The following is a 16,626-nucleotide window of genomic DNA, read 5'->3' on the forward strand; positions in this document are numbered from 1 at the left end:
CAAGCTACAGCATCTAGAATCTTCTGATTATGGACACAGACAAAAATGTTCATCTTTCCCAGCCATGTATTGGATTGCATTCTGAACAAATGCAACCTACAGATCCGTGGTTATGTCTATATCTGAATGCCTTTTGCTCTCAAGCTGCATGGACACAGTCTGTTATATAGCCTTTAGAGTTCACAGAGGCCACTGATGGTTTACACACAGAGAATTCACTTTCCCCCACCTGCCTTTTTTCATTTTCCAAAGGCCTTTCATTCAGTTATCACACAAGAACACACTGCCAGAAGGCACTAGCCTCTCTTGATATCCCCATCTCCTCTTTAGATCCCCATCTTTTAAAGAAAAGAACAGTGTTAAAATAAATGACAGCCAGTTCTTTTCAAGTTTACTAATAAAGCAGATCTCATCAAGCAAGTTGCTTGTATTGGTGGTGTGGGTGGAGGGGAGCTAATGAAGTTGAGAGAAAAACATAGACTCCTGACGGTGACATAGGTTTCTGTGTGTGTGTGTGTGTGTGTTGCATGTATTATATATATATTATAACAAATTATAAACTGAGCAATCCTGGATACAATTGCATGGAGATGGCAGAGGTCTTTAGAAGCACTGATGGGCTGCCGATAGTCAGCTGAAACAAATGGTCCGATAGTGTGATACCTCAGCTCCCAATAACATAGGGCAAATGGCCTTCCAGGAGGAGATATAGATTTTCCTTTGAGATATGGAAAGGGAAATAAATTAAATTATGTTGGAACATAGTTTATAAGAAAAGGAGAGGGAGGGAAAGGAGAAGGGGGAAATACAGCGAGGTAAAAAGGGGAAAGTGTGTGTGGGGGGGAAGGAGGGACACAAAGATAGAAAATCAGTTTTTGCAGGCATTTGCAATTTAATTGATATTTGGCGGCAGGAAGCCAATCAGTATAAGTAAATTGACGTTATAAGATAAAAATAATTGCTTAATGGGATACCTTCCCCCATGGCTGAGGCAGGCCAAATAAATGTAGCCAGGCACACAGAACCAGCGTGATGGCCGTTACTGGTTGCAGCCTGCTGCTGCCTTACTGGCAGGGTTCTGCTCGGGCTGCCGTTTATTTTTATGGCGTCTGCCTCCTCTCCCCGAGAGAAGGCAATGAGCGGTTTCACATTGATTGCCGCTCCAGCCAACGGCGGCCAAGAGAGAGGGCCATAATTAATGACTTTATTTGCCGGAGCACTGCTGAGAACAATTGAGTTTGTTATGGTAACAACTGATGCCAGCTTTCCTAGAGGCTCAGGGGAGGTGTTTTAGTGTGGAGTCCAGCCGCCAGAAGCCGGGCAGTGTACCAGATGATCCACATGCAGCGGGAATGCTTTGGCAGATGAAGTGTCAATAAGCCTGAGTGATTCCACCTTGCGCTGATGGAGCCAGGGGCAAAGCATGAGGGGCTGGGATGAAGCACTGCCTTCTCGGGCACGGACTTCCAAGATTCATTATTATGATTCTTCTCCTTCTATATATATATATATATATATCCTGGCTGCAGGAGCTAGTCATCGTGGGAGAGCTAGCTCCTCTTGTTCATTAGTCTCCCTGTATATATATTATATCTGGGACAAAGCTACAGTTAAGAAGCTTGAGATGTAGGTGAGATGTATCGATACTGCAAGACTTTCAGAGAAACAACACTTTTCCTCCTGCACCCCCACCCCAATACTGTCTAGTTACTCAGCATCTCTGCTTCCTTGTAGTAACAAGGATAGTGTTTGAAAGGAAAAAGAAGAGACCAAACAGACAAAATCCTTCTGTTGCCCCAAGCAAATTCCTCACTTTGGCCCAAAGCATAGCCCAAAGTGAATGTGTGCATGCCATACGTAAATGTAACATTTGCTATATATGAACTTTCTTTTTTCTCTTTCAAAGGCCATTGCATCCTAAAGCAAAACGTATGCTGAATTCATGCCATGTCTCTCGCCCCCACCATTATTTGCCATAGTTGATTCCATGGAGAACTAAATCATGAGAATCATCCAGTTGTTTTCAGATGGCAGGCCAGCTGACATAGACTGGGCAAGCCTGATTTTTCAGTCTTCCTGGTCACCTTCTGTTGGACCATGTGACACAAAATGAACATGTGAATGCACTCCTAGAGTCAGTCTATGCTATGGTCTTCAACTTTGGTTCACCTGCCATTCCCTCTCCTCAACCTCCCCTGCCCTCAGGAACTGTAACTCTGTCACTGGGGCCAAAAAACCTTTAACCGAGAATCGTCACCACCCTCATCAAACTATCCAAATTACAATTTTTAAGGATATATTGAGGGAAGCAATGACAGTCGATTAATAATTAAAGTCATATATTTGCAGCACAGATAGGTGTTCAGGGTCTAACTGCACATTACATTCAGATGTGTGTAACCAAACCACAGTGGCCCTTTCAACCTATCCCATCCCAAGTGCTGCTTTGAATGGGGAAGATGTTCAGAAACTCAGTGGGGAGGGCACTTTCCCTTAACCCTTCGCTCACCTACCATGCTTTGTTCCAAATTCCTATCTCCAGCTACTTTACCTGAGGATGATTTTATACATACAAGTGTTATCTTAGAACTGTGCATTTGGCAAAGCAACAAATTGCCCCACTCCTGAAGTGGCTTTTCCAGAATAAGGTGGAGTAGGGTGGCTGTTGTTATTCAATCACATGCTTGCAAAGTGAAATGTGTCTTTGCATTAATATGCAAATAGCAGCCACTGCAGGGGGTGGGGGAGTAGGCAGGTCTGATAATTATAGAAATTGCAGCTGGTGTGAAGAAAGGAAGTCTAACTCTTTCCTTCTCTGCTCTAGTCTTCAAAAAATTATTCCTTCAAAGCTGCAATTTGCATCAAGAGGGAAATTCTGACTGGCACTTTTAGTTTCTGTTCACGTTTGCTGGCAGCTACTAAATTTCACTTTCACAGCTTGCAGTGGCGTGCGGTAAAATTTTTCATAGTAGAACAGTTGGGGCCAGAGGCACTGGCTTGTGAGGGGGGTCAATGTCACTGGGGGTGGAGGAAGGGGGGTGCGGTGGGGGCGGGTCGCCCAGGGTGTCATCACTGAGGGGGTGTGTGACAAAATGCCAGGCGGCACTCACTGTGGGGCCTGCAGCGCACCCGAGCCATGCGTCTCTCTTGGGAGTGACGCTGTGGCTTGGGTGCCCACAGGCTCTGCGCTGCCCCAAACAGCCCGCCCGCTGCCTCCCCCTCAGCTGTAGGGCGGCTGAGTGGGAGGACGCAGGCAGACTCCTTGGAGGCCCCACAGTGTGTCCTGCCCTGGCTGGCCCCACCCTGTGGGTGGCTGGCCCCACCCCTAGGCGCAGGGCATGCACACCGCCCCAGGCGCCCGATCGACTTGCTCCACCGCTGCGTGTGATGTTATGATGTCACACACGTGCATTGTGCCTCCCTCCCTAAGCCAGGCAGAAGCTTCCTGGGCTTTGCAAAGGAGGTGCCAGGGCTCTGACAGGAGGCTGGAGCCCTCCTTCCTAAAGGTAGATGGGCTTTGGGAAGATGGTAAGATGGATCCTGGACCCATCGGAGCATTGAGCCTCCCTCCCTAAGCTGGGCAAAAGCTTCCTGGGCTCTGGAAAGGAGGCACAAGGGGAACATTTAGGTGAGTAGCCTAGTCCCCTTAGTCCAGTGACCACAAGCCACTGACAGCTTGCACATTTAATCAGAAATGAGGTCAGATTTGTTCAGTTGGGAACTTTGAACTCTCAGGGTGGTCCAGCACACAGTGTACTGGGACATATTTTTTGGAGGGAAGGGCATGTGTCTTTCTGAATGGTGGCGTTGCCTCCTGACAGGGGAGCATTGCCAGTGGAAGCCTCTACCTGTCCCCTCCTTTGGTGGATGGAGCAAGGACCTCCATGGCAGCTGAGCCTGGTGCAGCGAGGTGGAGGGACACCTCTCCCCACCGTGTGCTGGGTCAAGGTTTTTAATTGCCGTGCCCCTTGATTAATTGGCCTGGGCAAACAAGGCATGTGTTTATTTCGCAGGCTATTTTGGTAATGGTATGTTAGAGAATGAAAAAGGAAATGCAGGATGGCCTTCCTTTCAGCAGTAATTGGTAGTACACATCTTTGCTTTCTCTGCTGCCTCTGTGATCTTTGGCCAATTAGATTTTGCATATTTTTGAAGCACTGCTAAACTTGTGAAATCTGTTGGAACAGAAAAAATGAATATATCAAATAGGTAAAAGGTAACAATACTGTCTTTAAGTCTCTGAAAAACTACTACCTGTGCCCAGCCTTTATGTGCTATAGTAGCTTCTAAGCACAAAATGTCTTTTTTTGTAAACTTTTTAAAAAATTGCTAGATCTATTAAAACTTTTTTTAAACACACACACACATACACACACACACACACTGCTAGATCTATAATGAATCCAATCCCAGGCCGTAGCCTTTTCAGATGCTTCTGTATACAAATGGTGGGAAATTAAATTCATTGTATTTATTCAGGTAACTACAGTGAATGGAATATTATAGACATGAAAGCAAAAGGAAGGAGTGATGGAAAGAATTTTTATAGTCAGTCTAGTGTGATTTGTGGAGTTTTATTTCCTAGTCATTATGGCTGTGAGACCACAAGTATGCATGAGGTGAAAGACGGGGGGGGGGGGGATTCCGAGTTCTTATAAACTTGGACATAAGACAATAGACTTTGGTAGTGATGCTGATCTCTATGTATCTGAGACCAGCAGTGGTCCAAGTATATCTAACAGGTCAAGCTTTGAAATGAAGAAGCAATAAGCCAGTGAAATGGTACTATCACCGAAACATGATTGATCAATTGAATTCTATCAGAGACAGTGGACAGTGAGATTAACTCAGGCCTGATAGGTTCAATGAGTTAAAGCATGATGTTCATTTCAGCTTCATTTCACCAGTCTTTGCTTGTGAAATTGGTCAATCAATAGAGGTTGAAGATCATATATATATATATTGGTGACCATCTTATAGGGAATATAATCTAGTGTTGTCAGCTCCTGACTCCGGCTGCCTTCAGTGGGTAATGGAGACAGAGCTGAGACTCTATCAGTGCCATCAAAATGGTCTGATATCTTCTCCAAATGAAAAGTATTTTTGGATCTCTGATGATTTATCTTTCTTTCTCTCTCCCCAACCTCCCCCCGCTCCTCACTTTGATCTACAGCAAAAGCCCATACCCATCTTGGAGAAATATAGTGATTTCTTTAGAAAATATTTGTGCAATGATCAGCTGCATACACTGCAAAATATAAGGCTTTTTTGTAATATTATCCTTTGGAAGAAAAAACAAAAACAAACAGATAGCACTTAGGAAGCACAAATAGAGCACGTGCAAAAAACTCTCCCAGTGTTTATGATTTTTAAATCACAGCTTTGCTACTTAATAGGAAGTGGCTATACTGCTTGCCAGATAAAGGTGGGAGATTTCAGGACTGCAGTGCACTTTAGCTTGCAAACAAAGCTTCCCAAGTGGTAATTAAACCAAGTGTTTCCTAGTCTCAATTAGAAGAAAATGCAGCAGGAAAAAGAATGGCAGTTTTTGTATCATGCTAATGTCTTGCTTTCATAGTTTTAAAACCTGTAATTAACACCTTTGTTAGCTAACCTGCATCATCTTATGAGGTGAAATAATTTGGTTATATTATCAGCTAATCAAATTGGAAAGTGTAGGCCTGAGATTTGAAAAATTGAATTTTTCATGAAAATACTGACATAGCATCATATCCCACTGTTTCGTTATTTATTAAATTAGCGTTATGAAAACCACTTAGGAAAATATAAGAATACTCTCCTAATGTTGTTTTATATCACTTATTTCATAACATCAGAAAGGAATTCCTTATATCTTATTCTACTTCTTTGTTCAGTGGTACCTTGGGTTAAGAACTTAATTTGTTCTGGAGGTCTGTTCTTAACCTGAAACTGTTTTTAACCTGAGGTACCACTTTAGCTAATGGGGCCTCCTGCTGCCGCCGCTGCATGATTTCTGTTCTCATCCTGAAGCAAAGTTCTTAACCCGAGGTACTATTTCTGGGTTAGCTGAGTCTGTAACCTGAAGCGTATGTAACCTGAGGTACCACTGTATTTGGCTTTTCCATAATAATAGCAATTTCAAGTGGGGGACAAATATATAAGATTTAAAAATGCATTTCAGCTACTAGGAAAAATGCATTTCCTCTTAAATAATTGCCTTCTGTTACTATCTAGAATGGTAACTGAGAGCCAATGCATCTCAGCAGCTACACTACAGAGTTAGATTTGGCTTCAGCTAGTTCCTTTTATGTGGAGCATAGTGCAGATGACCTCAAAATTGGTGCAGTCAGCAAGTGGGTTTGGGCAGCAGATTGGGATTATGCCCACTGACTCTATCTCCAGGGCTCGTCCAAGACATTTTGCTGCCTGATCTCAAAGACAATATGTACATTCCATATACAAAAGACAACTAGAATGGCAGTTGAATCTTACCTTGCTCAGACAATCTCCAGATTTAGAGAGGAGAAAGCCACATAATTGAGAAGGAATTAAATAAATAGAATAAAAAAATTGTAGAGTTGGAGGCACAAGGGATTCACAATTCACATTATCTCGAGTTATGAACAGCTCCTTAGCCTTGATTCTCTACCTAAAAAGTGGAGATAACAGCTGCCAAGTGAGGACAAGTGCAATAAATATTGTAAAATACTTTGCAAATTTAAGAGCAGCATATGAACTATTGGTAATTGTAGTGCACCACATGTTTTCATGAAAAAGAGATTTTTGTTGCATGAGAAAGTTAAGTAACTGACAAATCTTGCAGACATTAAACAATGTACATCAATCACATGAATCACACTCTCCAGTAAGCTGTTGGAAGCACTACAACCTGCCATTGCCTCTTCAGCATCCTCCAGTAAGGCTGGATTAAACAGTACCGCAAGCTGCAAACCTGATCCTTAGTGGGGAGTGGTGTCCCATCCAGAACAGGGTGAATGCCAACTAAACCAATAGACCAAAAACAACTTTGTCTTATCTGGTTTGAGCTTCAGTATGTGTGGTGTTGATTAGATCAATATGCAGCTATCTGAAAATAGTGATAGATTTGTTCAGAAGAGTGGCTGGCCTTACATGGTAAAAGGAGTATCACTCTTACTGCTAGAAACTTTTCAAGTGTTATGAGTGGCTAGCGCTTGCAGCTCTAGCATACATTTGGGATTTGGTCTGCTCTTTTATATGGTCTAAACCACAGAGCCTAGGGCTTGCCGATGAGAAGGTCAGCGGTTCAAATCCCCATGACAGGGTGAGCTCCCGTTGCTTGGTCCCTGCTCCTGCCAACCTGGCAGTTCGAAAGCATGTCAAGTGCAAATAGATAAATAGGTACCGCTCCGGCGGGAAGGTAAACGGCGCTTCCGTGCACTGCTCTGGTTCGCAAGAAGTGGCTTAGTCATGCTGGCCACATGACCCGGAAGGTGTCTGTGGACAAACGCCGGCTCCCTTGGCCAGTAAAGCGAGATGAGCGCCGCAATCCCAGAGTTGTCCGCGACTGGGCTTAATGGTCAGGGGTCCCTTTACCTTTATATGAATTTATATGAATTTGTAAAAGGCAACCTGCCTTGAGACTTAAAGATGATGTGGGATGGACATTGGAATGGATATGACTACAATCCTGTGCACACTGACCTGGGAATAAATCCCATGGAAATCATTGAAATTTCAGGCTTTCTGTGAGGTCAAGGCTGCATGACTGCACCAGCAGAGCTGATTCATGTCAGTGAGCCTATGCAGCCTCACCTCACTACCACTTAGCCTTGCCTTTTAGCCACATCCAGATAAACTGCAGTGATACCAGTGTTGGGAGGATGGCTCCACGTCACCACACAGACTGCTGCTGATGTTATGGAGTTGGCCATCTTCCTTATTTTTCTCCAGAGTCCAGCCATATTTGAAGGAAGTTAGTATTAGCATAGTTCTAAATAAGGAATGTTACTAAGGGCAAGTTTATGCAACAACTGTGAAGACTTGTGCTCTGCTAGTGGAATTTTCAACTTTTTGTTTTAGATTATCTTGTATTTATATCAGGTAATGAATTACTTTTGCAACTTCACACCTGCTGCTGCTGTTGTTTTGCAAGTACACTCTGCAGCAAGTCATAGATGCAATAACAGTGCTTTAGGGCTTATCCTCACTTACCTTTCATCTGCTCTTTCCAGGCACAATCTGTACTCCATGTACAGGCTCCATGTCGGAGTTCCCATCCTTTTTTGTTTTGCTGCAGCGCTTTTCCCATGAAAACCTGCTCTCTAAAGCTGAATTGGAGCAAACGGCAATCCGTAGAAAACTATAACAGCTGTTCACTCTGATTCAGCTTTAAAGAGCAGGTTTTCTTGGGGAAGCTCAGACACAGAGCTTTAAAATATGGACCTTTGTCTGGAAAGAGACAGGGATAAAGTACCGTATTTTTCGCCCCATAGGATGCACTTTTTCCCCTCCAAAAATGAAGGGGAAATCTGGGTGCGTCCTATGGGGCGAATGCAGGCTTTTGCTGAAGCTTGGAGAGCAAGAGGGGTCGGTGCGAATAGCAGCCTGCTTCCCGGAGTGCCGGGTGCGCTGAAAGCAGAGCGCCCGGCACTTCGGGAACACATCCGCAGCCTAGGCAGCCCTGCGGGAGTTCCCGCAGGGCTGTCTAGGCTGCGGATAGCAGCCTGCCGCCCGGTGCACAGGGCACCCTGAAGCAGAGCGCCTGGCGCGCTGGGCAGACATCCGCAGCATGGGGAGCCCTGCGGGAGTTCCCGCAGGGCTCCCCACGCTGCGGATAGCAGCCTGCCGCCCGGCGTGCAGCGCGCCCTGAAGCAGAGCGCCCCTCGCGCCGGGCAGACATCGGCCAGCCCCACAAGCTCGGGGGACAGCGGGGAGGCGCAGTGCCGCCATCCTGCTGTTCCCCGACCTGGTTTTGGGGGAGAAATAAAGGAAAACATTTTTTCCTTTATTTCCCCCCCAAAAAACTAGGTGCGTCCTATGGGACGGAGCGTGCTATGGGACGAAAAATACGGTAAATATAGATAAGCCCCAAGTTATGGATTTATACTGGATCATTCACACATTGTTCCACTTTATGAGTTCTGCAGTGGTTCCCCAGTGTTGCTACATTATTGCCAGCTGGAGGGGTGCTCTTACACTACAGCACAACAAAAGCAGAAGAACGCCCCCCCCCCAGAACATCTGTGTTATAACAAATTACAATATTTTAGCAAGTAACTATGGGGCATGTATCTATTGCAAATGAAGCAGTGTGACTGCACCCAACTTTCTGTAGGAACAAACAGCGTTGAAAGTGTGATCACATATAGCATCACCAATAATATAGTAAGCCCAAATAATGATGCATGCTCAGTGAAAACTGGTGGGTCCCTCTCCTTGGCTTCAAAAGCAGTTTGCCCTGCAGCTGTAAAGCTCCTTTGCTTTACTAGTTCTTTGGATCAAGGCCTGTGTTTACCGAAAAGTAAATCTCCCTGAGTTTAATGGGAGCTTACTCCTAAATAAATCTACCTATGAGTATAGCAGTAGTGCTATTGCCACGGAAGCATGTTTTTCCTAAGTGATGGAATGACTGGATGAAGAATTCCTTTACCGCTCCCTGGAGCATATTTATAATTTAAACTGTTAGAAGTCTGCCAACAGTATTTTTAATTATCAGAGATGTTCTGGTGTAGTCAAACAATGTCTGATGGTAATGGTAATTATCTCACATTTATGTGAGAGTTGAAATGAACTACCATGGGAATTGAAAATTTGACAAATTCCCAGCATTCGTGTGATTGTCAAATTCAAATCTGAATTGTCACAAATTGCTCCAAATAACACAGAACTTTGATTTTTGTTACAAAATTTGTGTTTTGGTTGCAAAACCCAGTTTTTGAGTTCCTGAAACTTCAGTTTTTGTGAATATCAAAATGTAGCATTAATTATTTTAATTATTTATAGTGTTATTTCAAATTTAACATTGAATTAATTTCAGGCTTAAGTCTGTATACGTACAGTAGGTCTTAAAACTCCTTTGAATGTTCATTTTTCGTTATACCTGAAATACTTATAAGAACAGTGTTATCAATAGCTTATTGAAACCTTCCTAAGGAAATGTAACAAGCTTTAAAAGCACATCACAGTAATGCCTAGCAGTTTCCTTCGTGTCAGATGATAACTTATTAAACTGCCATCCTTTTATATTAATTTAAGTCAAAATTAATATTACTATTCCTGACTAAAATTTTAAAACTGTGTGCAGGTGCATGACTGTACACATGTGTATGGGTATCTATAGCAGTTGGTGTGGAAGGTAAAGTTTGCAAAAATAGGCACAGTCTGAAACTGGTCAGCAATGTGACACTAAGCATGTGATCAGCACTTGTGTGCTTGGTCTTTGCTTGGTGACCCTCAACTTACATGGGGGCTATGTTCCAGGTAGGGCATAAAGCCAAAATTGTATAAAGTCAAAATATTTTGGGTGCAATGGCAGGTGGGTTTGCCAAAGTTCCCCCCACAGAGATCTGCTCCTTTCTGCCCCCCCTTTTTTGCAAGGCGCATAAAGCTGACTGAGTACAAGTAAAAAGCACGTAAGTTGTGAGTTAGCTGTAGCAGCTAGACCTCCAGCTGTGAATCTGGACTGCAGCATGGAAAGATAAGAAATTTTAACCATTTGTTCCTACTTCAGTCATGATCCATATTTGGGCTTCCATGGCTACTTATAAGGGGGGGGGGAATGTCATTAGTATCAGGGGCAGCTTTTTTCCTAGGGAAATTGGCAGCTGAGGACAAAGGAGGATCAGTATCAAGAGGACTGTAGTTAAATCTAATCTTCACCCCCCCCCATTGAAACACCATGATCTGAAACCAGAACTGGTCCTTTCATGATAAAAAAAGCATGCAAGAGCCAGTCACATATTTAATTGCATGTCTAATTTGGCCATAAGGAAATAGTTCTGTCTGTCTATTTCTTTACCCACTTACCTAGTTAATACATGTGTAAAAAACAGAACAAAATGTTGGCTGGGATCTATTCAGAGAGATGAAAAGCAGAATTATTCCCAAAATGGCACCTGTCAAATGAAACTGAATTAAAGAATTAATTAGGAAATATCTCACTCTGAGAAGGCCATGTGTACTCTCAAAGCAATTTGTATAACTGGATTGAGTTGAAATAAAGCTGGGAACAAGTGAAATACCCCCACAAAAGCAAATCAACTATTTCCCTAGATTTGAGCAACACGTGTGTGACCATTAATAATACCTTGCATGTGTTTTTTTTGGAGCTGAGACAAGCATTTTGAAAGGGGTTGGAAACCTGTGGCTCTAGGGCTGCCTAAAACCTTTTTTATGGAAGTGGCAAGGCGGGGGCAGGGGAGGTACGCAAGGGGAGTTGCCAATAGAAGGGCTCCGCCCCCACTCACCTTTGTCTCCAGCCCTGGCTCTTTTTGGTCCCAGTCCTGCCATTGTGTAGTTCCCAACAGCTTACTTCTGAGGCAATGCAGCAGGGGGAAAAATCCATTGTTCACCTTTGGGTTTGAGAGCTGGAGAGGTTGACTGACTATTTTCATAAGATATTTCTGATAAATCTGCTATGGAAATTGCAGCCACATCTGAGAAATCTGGTGAAATACCTTTATTATGGAGGGTGTGTGGTCTGACTGATTGTACACTTGGAGCTACAGCTCAGAGGTTGAAACTCATATTGCCTAGATGTGAATTCTCTTCCCTGTCCCAATTCTAGTTACTTTTTGCTTAGAACAACAACAACATACCCTTTACACAAAACCCATTCACTAGAAAACTTGGTTCTCGCTGCCTTATTATGGCATTGAGTCCCATTACACAGACAACAAATAATAATTCGGTGGTGTGACCTTCCCCCCACCCAGTACTGCTCACATGATGCTTTCCATTTCACTATTTTTTATACAATATAACTCCATCTGGTTCAATGAATGCATGGAAAATAATAAAAAGGTGACTGACTACCAGGTGCTGCAGGCTTGCCATTTGATCATTCCTATGTTGTTCAGTAAGCAATAGAACTGTAAATTCTAGGTAACTAATCAATTAATGTATTTAGCCCTGCAGAATTATTTTCATCCGGCCTACTCAAATTTAGTAGATTTCAGTGGTACATACTTCTAAGAAAACATGTATAAGATTGCAGCCTTTGGGCACCTTTCCTCATGATTACACCTGTGAAAAATATGCCTGAACACTATTCTTTCTAAATGGAGATATCTACAACTACATAAATACAAAATCATTGCATCTGATGAAATGCTTCCCCCCCCCATGAACATCCTATTGCTGCAGACAAGAGTTTATTTACCTTTCCAAAAAAAGCAGTGATTTACTCCCACATTAATTCAGCAATAAAGTACTTGATTTCTGTGCTGTCTGCACTACTGTTTCAGTGAGAAATATACTACTGCTGTTCCTCTTTGCTTTGCCCATATAGCTGAGAAGCAAGATGTTGGCTATCCCATAATCCTATTCAGTAAACAAGAGAGCCTTCTAAAAGGATACTCTACCCATCTCTTTCTGCCCAGGAAGACAGGAGTAGTTACACTATTGCTGAAGTGTCCACACCATCTATTAGCATTTCAGGGGAAACTGGAATAAATTATCGCTGAATCTTCTAGCAATAATTTAACAACTGCTAGGCAGACACATGCAGTAGTGGCAATCCTACAAATATATTCAACAGTCAATCAGCAGTAAAGTGCCAGGCTGTCAGAATGCCTCCAGTGTTTTGGCTTCTTCATGTTTGATTTCTTTTTCTTCGATTCTTAAAGATAGTGTTTAGAAGCTAAAGCAAACAAATATACTGGAAGCAACCAAATGCAAGGAGAGAAGACTTAACAGTTTGGATTATAGGACCATGTATGGAAGCGAACCTATAATCCACTCTGTTGCCAAAACCTGATGACAAGACCAACCTGTGCATCCTGTGTTCACTAAGGAATTGTGGCTGGGGTTGTGATTTTTTAAAAATACAGTGGTACCTCAGGTTACAGACGCTTCAGGTTACAGACTCCGCTAACCCAGAAATAGTGCTTCAGGTTAAGAACTTTGCTTCAGGATGAGAACAGAAATCGTGCTTCGGCGGCGCGGCAGCAGCAGGAGGCCCCATTAGCTAAAGTGGTGCTTCAGGTTAAGAACAGTTTCAGGTTAAGAGCGGACCTCCGGAACGAATTAAGTACTTAACCTGAGGTACCACTGTAAACAGACCCCTGTCCCTTATCCTGTGCTTCAAAGAACATTTTGAAACACAGACATTTACAGCGTAATCCTAAACTTGTCTGCTCAGAAGTAAGTCCTGCTGAATGCAGAGGGGCTTACTCCCAGATAAAGTGGGGTTAGGAGTGCAGCATTAGCCATGCCAGGTAAAGCTCCCACAAATACATATATATATATGGCAGGTTCCTGTTATAGACACAGGGGCAAGGGCAGAAAGTAGTGGCAGGTGAATTTGTGGTATTGTTGCAAATGGCTTGGAAGCAAATGCAGCAGCAATTTGTTCTGACGTCATTAATCCATTGCCATGAGATGATGGCTACTGGTTTAGATGGCTTTAAAAGGGAATTAATACATTTTAATGAAGGGTAAATCTGCCAATGGCTACAAGCCAGGATGGCTATGTGGAACCTCCTGGATCAGAGACAGTACTGTATTATTTTTCCACTTTTACTCTAAAGAACTCAGAGAAGCTCATATGTGGTACACAGGCTATCTTCCATGCAAGCTAATCAGGTAGTCAGGCCTGATCGGGTTCAGCAGTAGAACTGCATCATGTACCTTCTGGTCATATCCCAGGCCTGAGGCTGTTTCAGCTTCATAGAATCATAGAGTTGTAGGGTTGGAAGGGACCACAAGGGTCATCTAGTCCAACCCCCCTTCAATGCAGGAATAAATGAGTAAAGATAATTTGCTCAAACTTCAACTCACATTAATAATGCATTCTGTATGTGTATAACTTTAGGTAATTGATGAGTGTGCTCCATGAAAGTAACTGAAGGTGCAATGGATTTCAGTAAAGTAGAAGCAGAATCTTTTTGTTTCCATTTCACCAGAAAAATGTAAATGCATGACTTTTAAAGCCCAATTGCAAATAATATTGGTTTAACCTGGAATTTTAAAACAAGCATTTCCATGCTCTGTTACCTGGTCGTTTGGTAACATGCAGCTTCCTACCAGACTTTTAATTTTATAAGCTATGGTTGATTAAACCCAGCACTCGTTCTGCTAGACATGATATAATTTGGGAATGTGGGAAAAAGATAATCTGCTTTTTATATATTTGCACTTTTCCGCCCTCTGTGTGCCATAATGTAATTCTTACACAAGTTCAAGCTTCCCTCAGTGCAAGTACCTGAACAAATTACCTTTTTGTCTCAAGCTAGCATGGTGAAAACTGAACAAAAGTAAAAACAATAGTTATTATTGGTGTGTACCATCAGTATCATGCCCACATGTACAAGATCACCACAGAATCCACAGATTGTTTTGTGCCGTTGGACAAAATTTGAACTTTGTGATTATGTTGCCTGGATGTTTGAACAAGGTCCATTTATCATACCTTAGATCAGGTGTAGCCAACTTCTACATTTTCAGGGGCTACTCTATTCTTCAAACAAGGAGGAGATGTGGCCAGATCAATCAGTTTTGCATTCATACCTTAGATATTTATCTCTTTCTTAAATTGAAGCAACAATGCTTCATTACTTTTCAAATGAAGACCAAGATATGGCAAGAAAGAAATATTCAGCACCACCCACACCACATTTTAGCATCCTGGGGGAAATTGCAGTAAATATTTTTCCCTGAAAAGAGCCCAGGTTGGGTATATGACTATATATAACTATGTTATATTAACCATGTAGTACTATAGTTTTACTACAAAAGCAGAGCATTGTGCATTTTGGTGATTTTTGATGGATCTAGATTTTCATGCTGTTGGCTTCTATTACATATAATTAAGTATCTTCTATGATCAGCTATCCAGCTGCTGTATCATCTTAAAGCAATTCCCCATAAACTCTTCAAGGATTAATTTATCTTCTGATAAATACATAGATGTAAGCAAAGGTAACAGGAAAATTAAACAAGATACATTTTAAAATTGAAGCTGCCTATATTTATAATTTTTTATGTTATGCTGTTAAAAAAACAAGAGAAAAAGAAATTGTGATTATCACTGTAATAGCTATATATCTGTTTCTGTATTTTTTTCCCTCTTGGAAAGGCATTCAGGAGTCTCCAGTACCAAATGGCCATTCTCTTCCGGGTAGAGACTTCCTCCGGAAACAAATGCGAGGAGATCTTTTCACCCAGCAGCAGCTAGAAGTGTTGGACCGAGTCTTTGAAAGACAGCATTATTCTGATATCTTCACAACAACTGAACCCATCAAACCAGAGCAGGTAATATTTGGAGCTGAAACTAATCTGCCTGAGTTTTGTCTCCATATCTACTTCTAGGTCATCAACTCTTGTTTTGTATCTAGTCTTTCAAATTTGACATTTAATATTTGGCACTGAATTTGATACTCTTCAGTATCTGATAATCTGTATCTGATAGTTGTTGGCATCCGTCTGTCTTGAGACAATGGAGTGAGTCTCTGCAGGTGAAGTCAAACCACTATGTTTGCAGCACCGAAGTGACTTCCCTGGGGCACAAGGTTGGGCAATGTGTATGGAGGTCCTGGGTTACCCAGATGATGTGGTCCAAAAAAGAGAGAAAAGCATCATGTTTGACACCAACTTGGCTGCAGGAGTTGCCAGAAAGAGGCGTGCAACACACCATCCAACCTTCTTAGGGATTCCACTATGGATTTGTATATAGGGTTTACTCCTTAGCCTTTTCTTCCCCATAAGATGTATCACAAGGCAGTGGAGGTTTAAGATCAGAGTTTCCCTTCTCCTAAATTGGCTACCTTCCAAGGTTGGTGAGCCCCATCTGCACCTCACTTCCCTCTATAGCACGTGCAGAAAGTGCCTGCTTGATGGTTGGATTCATTATTAGTCTCGCCCTCTCAATCTGTTGGAGTCTGTCTTCACATTTTTTTTGAAAAAAAATTATTAAATTTTTATACTGCCATTCATCCAAAGATCACATGGTGTTTTACAATATAAAAGCACAAAAATACACAGCATAACAACAAACAAAAACAATACTCCTCCACTTTTTGAAAGGCCATAGATTGTTTAATTAGCCAAAGGTCTGGGAGAAGAGGAATGTTTTTGCCTGGTGGCTGAAAATATACAATGGTACCTCAGTTTTCTAATGTAATCCATTCCAGAAGACTATTTGAGATCTGAAATGTTAAAAAACCAAAAACTCAGTATGGAAGCCTCAAAACAGAAAACTCAATATGGAAGCTATGTTTTTGGTTTGACTTCTGAGGTGCGTTCAAAAACCGAAGCATTTACTTCCGGGTTTATGGCATTCAAAAACCAAAATGTTCAGCAACGGAGAGGTTTGAAAACCGAGGTACCACTGTATAACAAAGGTGCCAGGTTAGCCTCCCTGAGGAGAGCATTCCACAAGCAGTGAGCCACTGCAGAAAAAACCTATTTTTATGTTGCCACCCTCCAGACTTTTTGCCTCAGATG

General features: G+C 42.4%; 1 protein-coding gene across 4 annotated transcripts in view; it reads left to right on the top strand.

Annotated features, from left to right (window-relative positions):
* The window catches only part of PAX5 (paired box 5), a 253,791-nt gene that overhangs the window by 110,901 nt on the left and 126,264 nt on the right, over window positions 1–16,626 (top strand). For all 4 annotated transcript variants that reach the window (XM_080986922.1, XM_080986919.1, XM_080986921.1 and 1 more), the window contains one exon: window positions 15,260–15,435. In XM_080986922.1, the coding sequence (XP_080843048.1) occupies window positions 15,260–15,435 (176 nt within the window). The remainder of the gene's footprint in view (window positions 1–15,259; window positions 15,436–16,626) is intronic.

The sequence above is a fragment of the Podarcis pityusensis genome (assembly GCF_964106645.2).
Source record: "Podarcis pityusensis genome assembly, chromosome: 17".
NCBI classification, from domain to species: Eukaryota; Metazoa; Chordata; class Lepidosauria; order Squamata; family Lacertidae; genus Podarcis; species Podarcis pityusensis.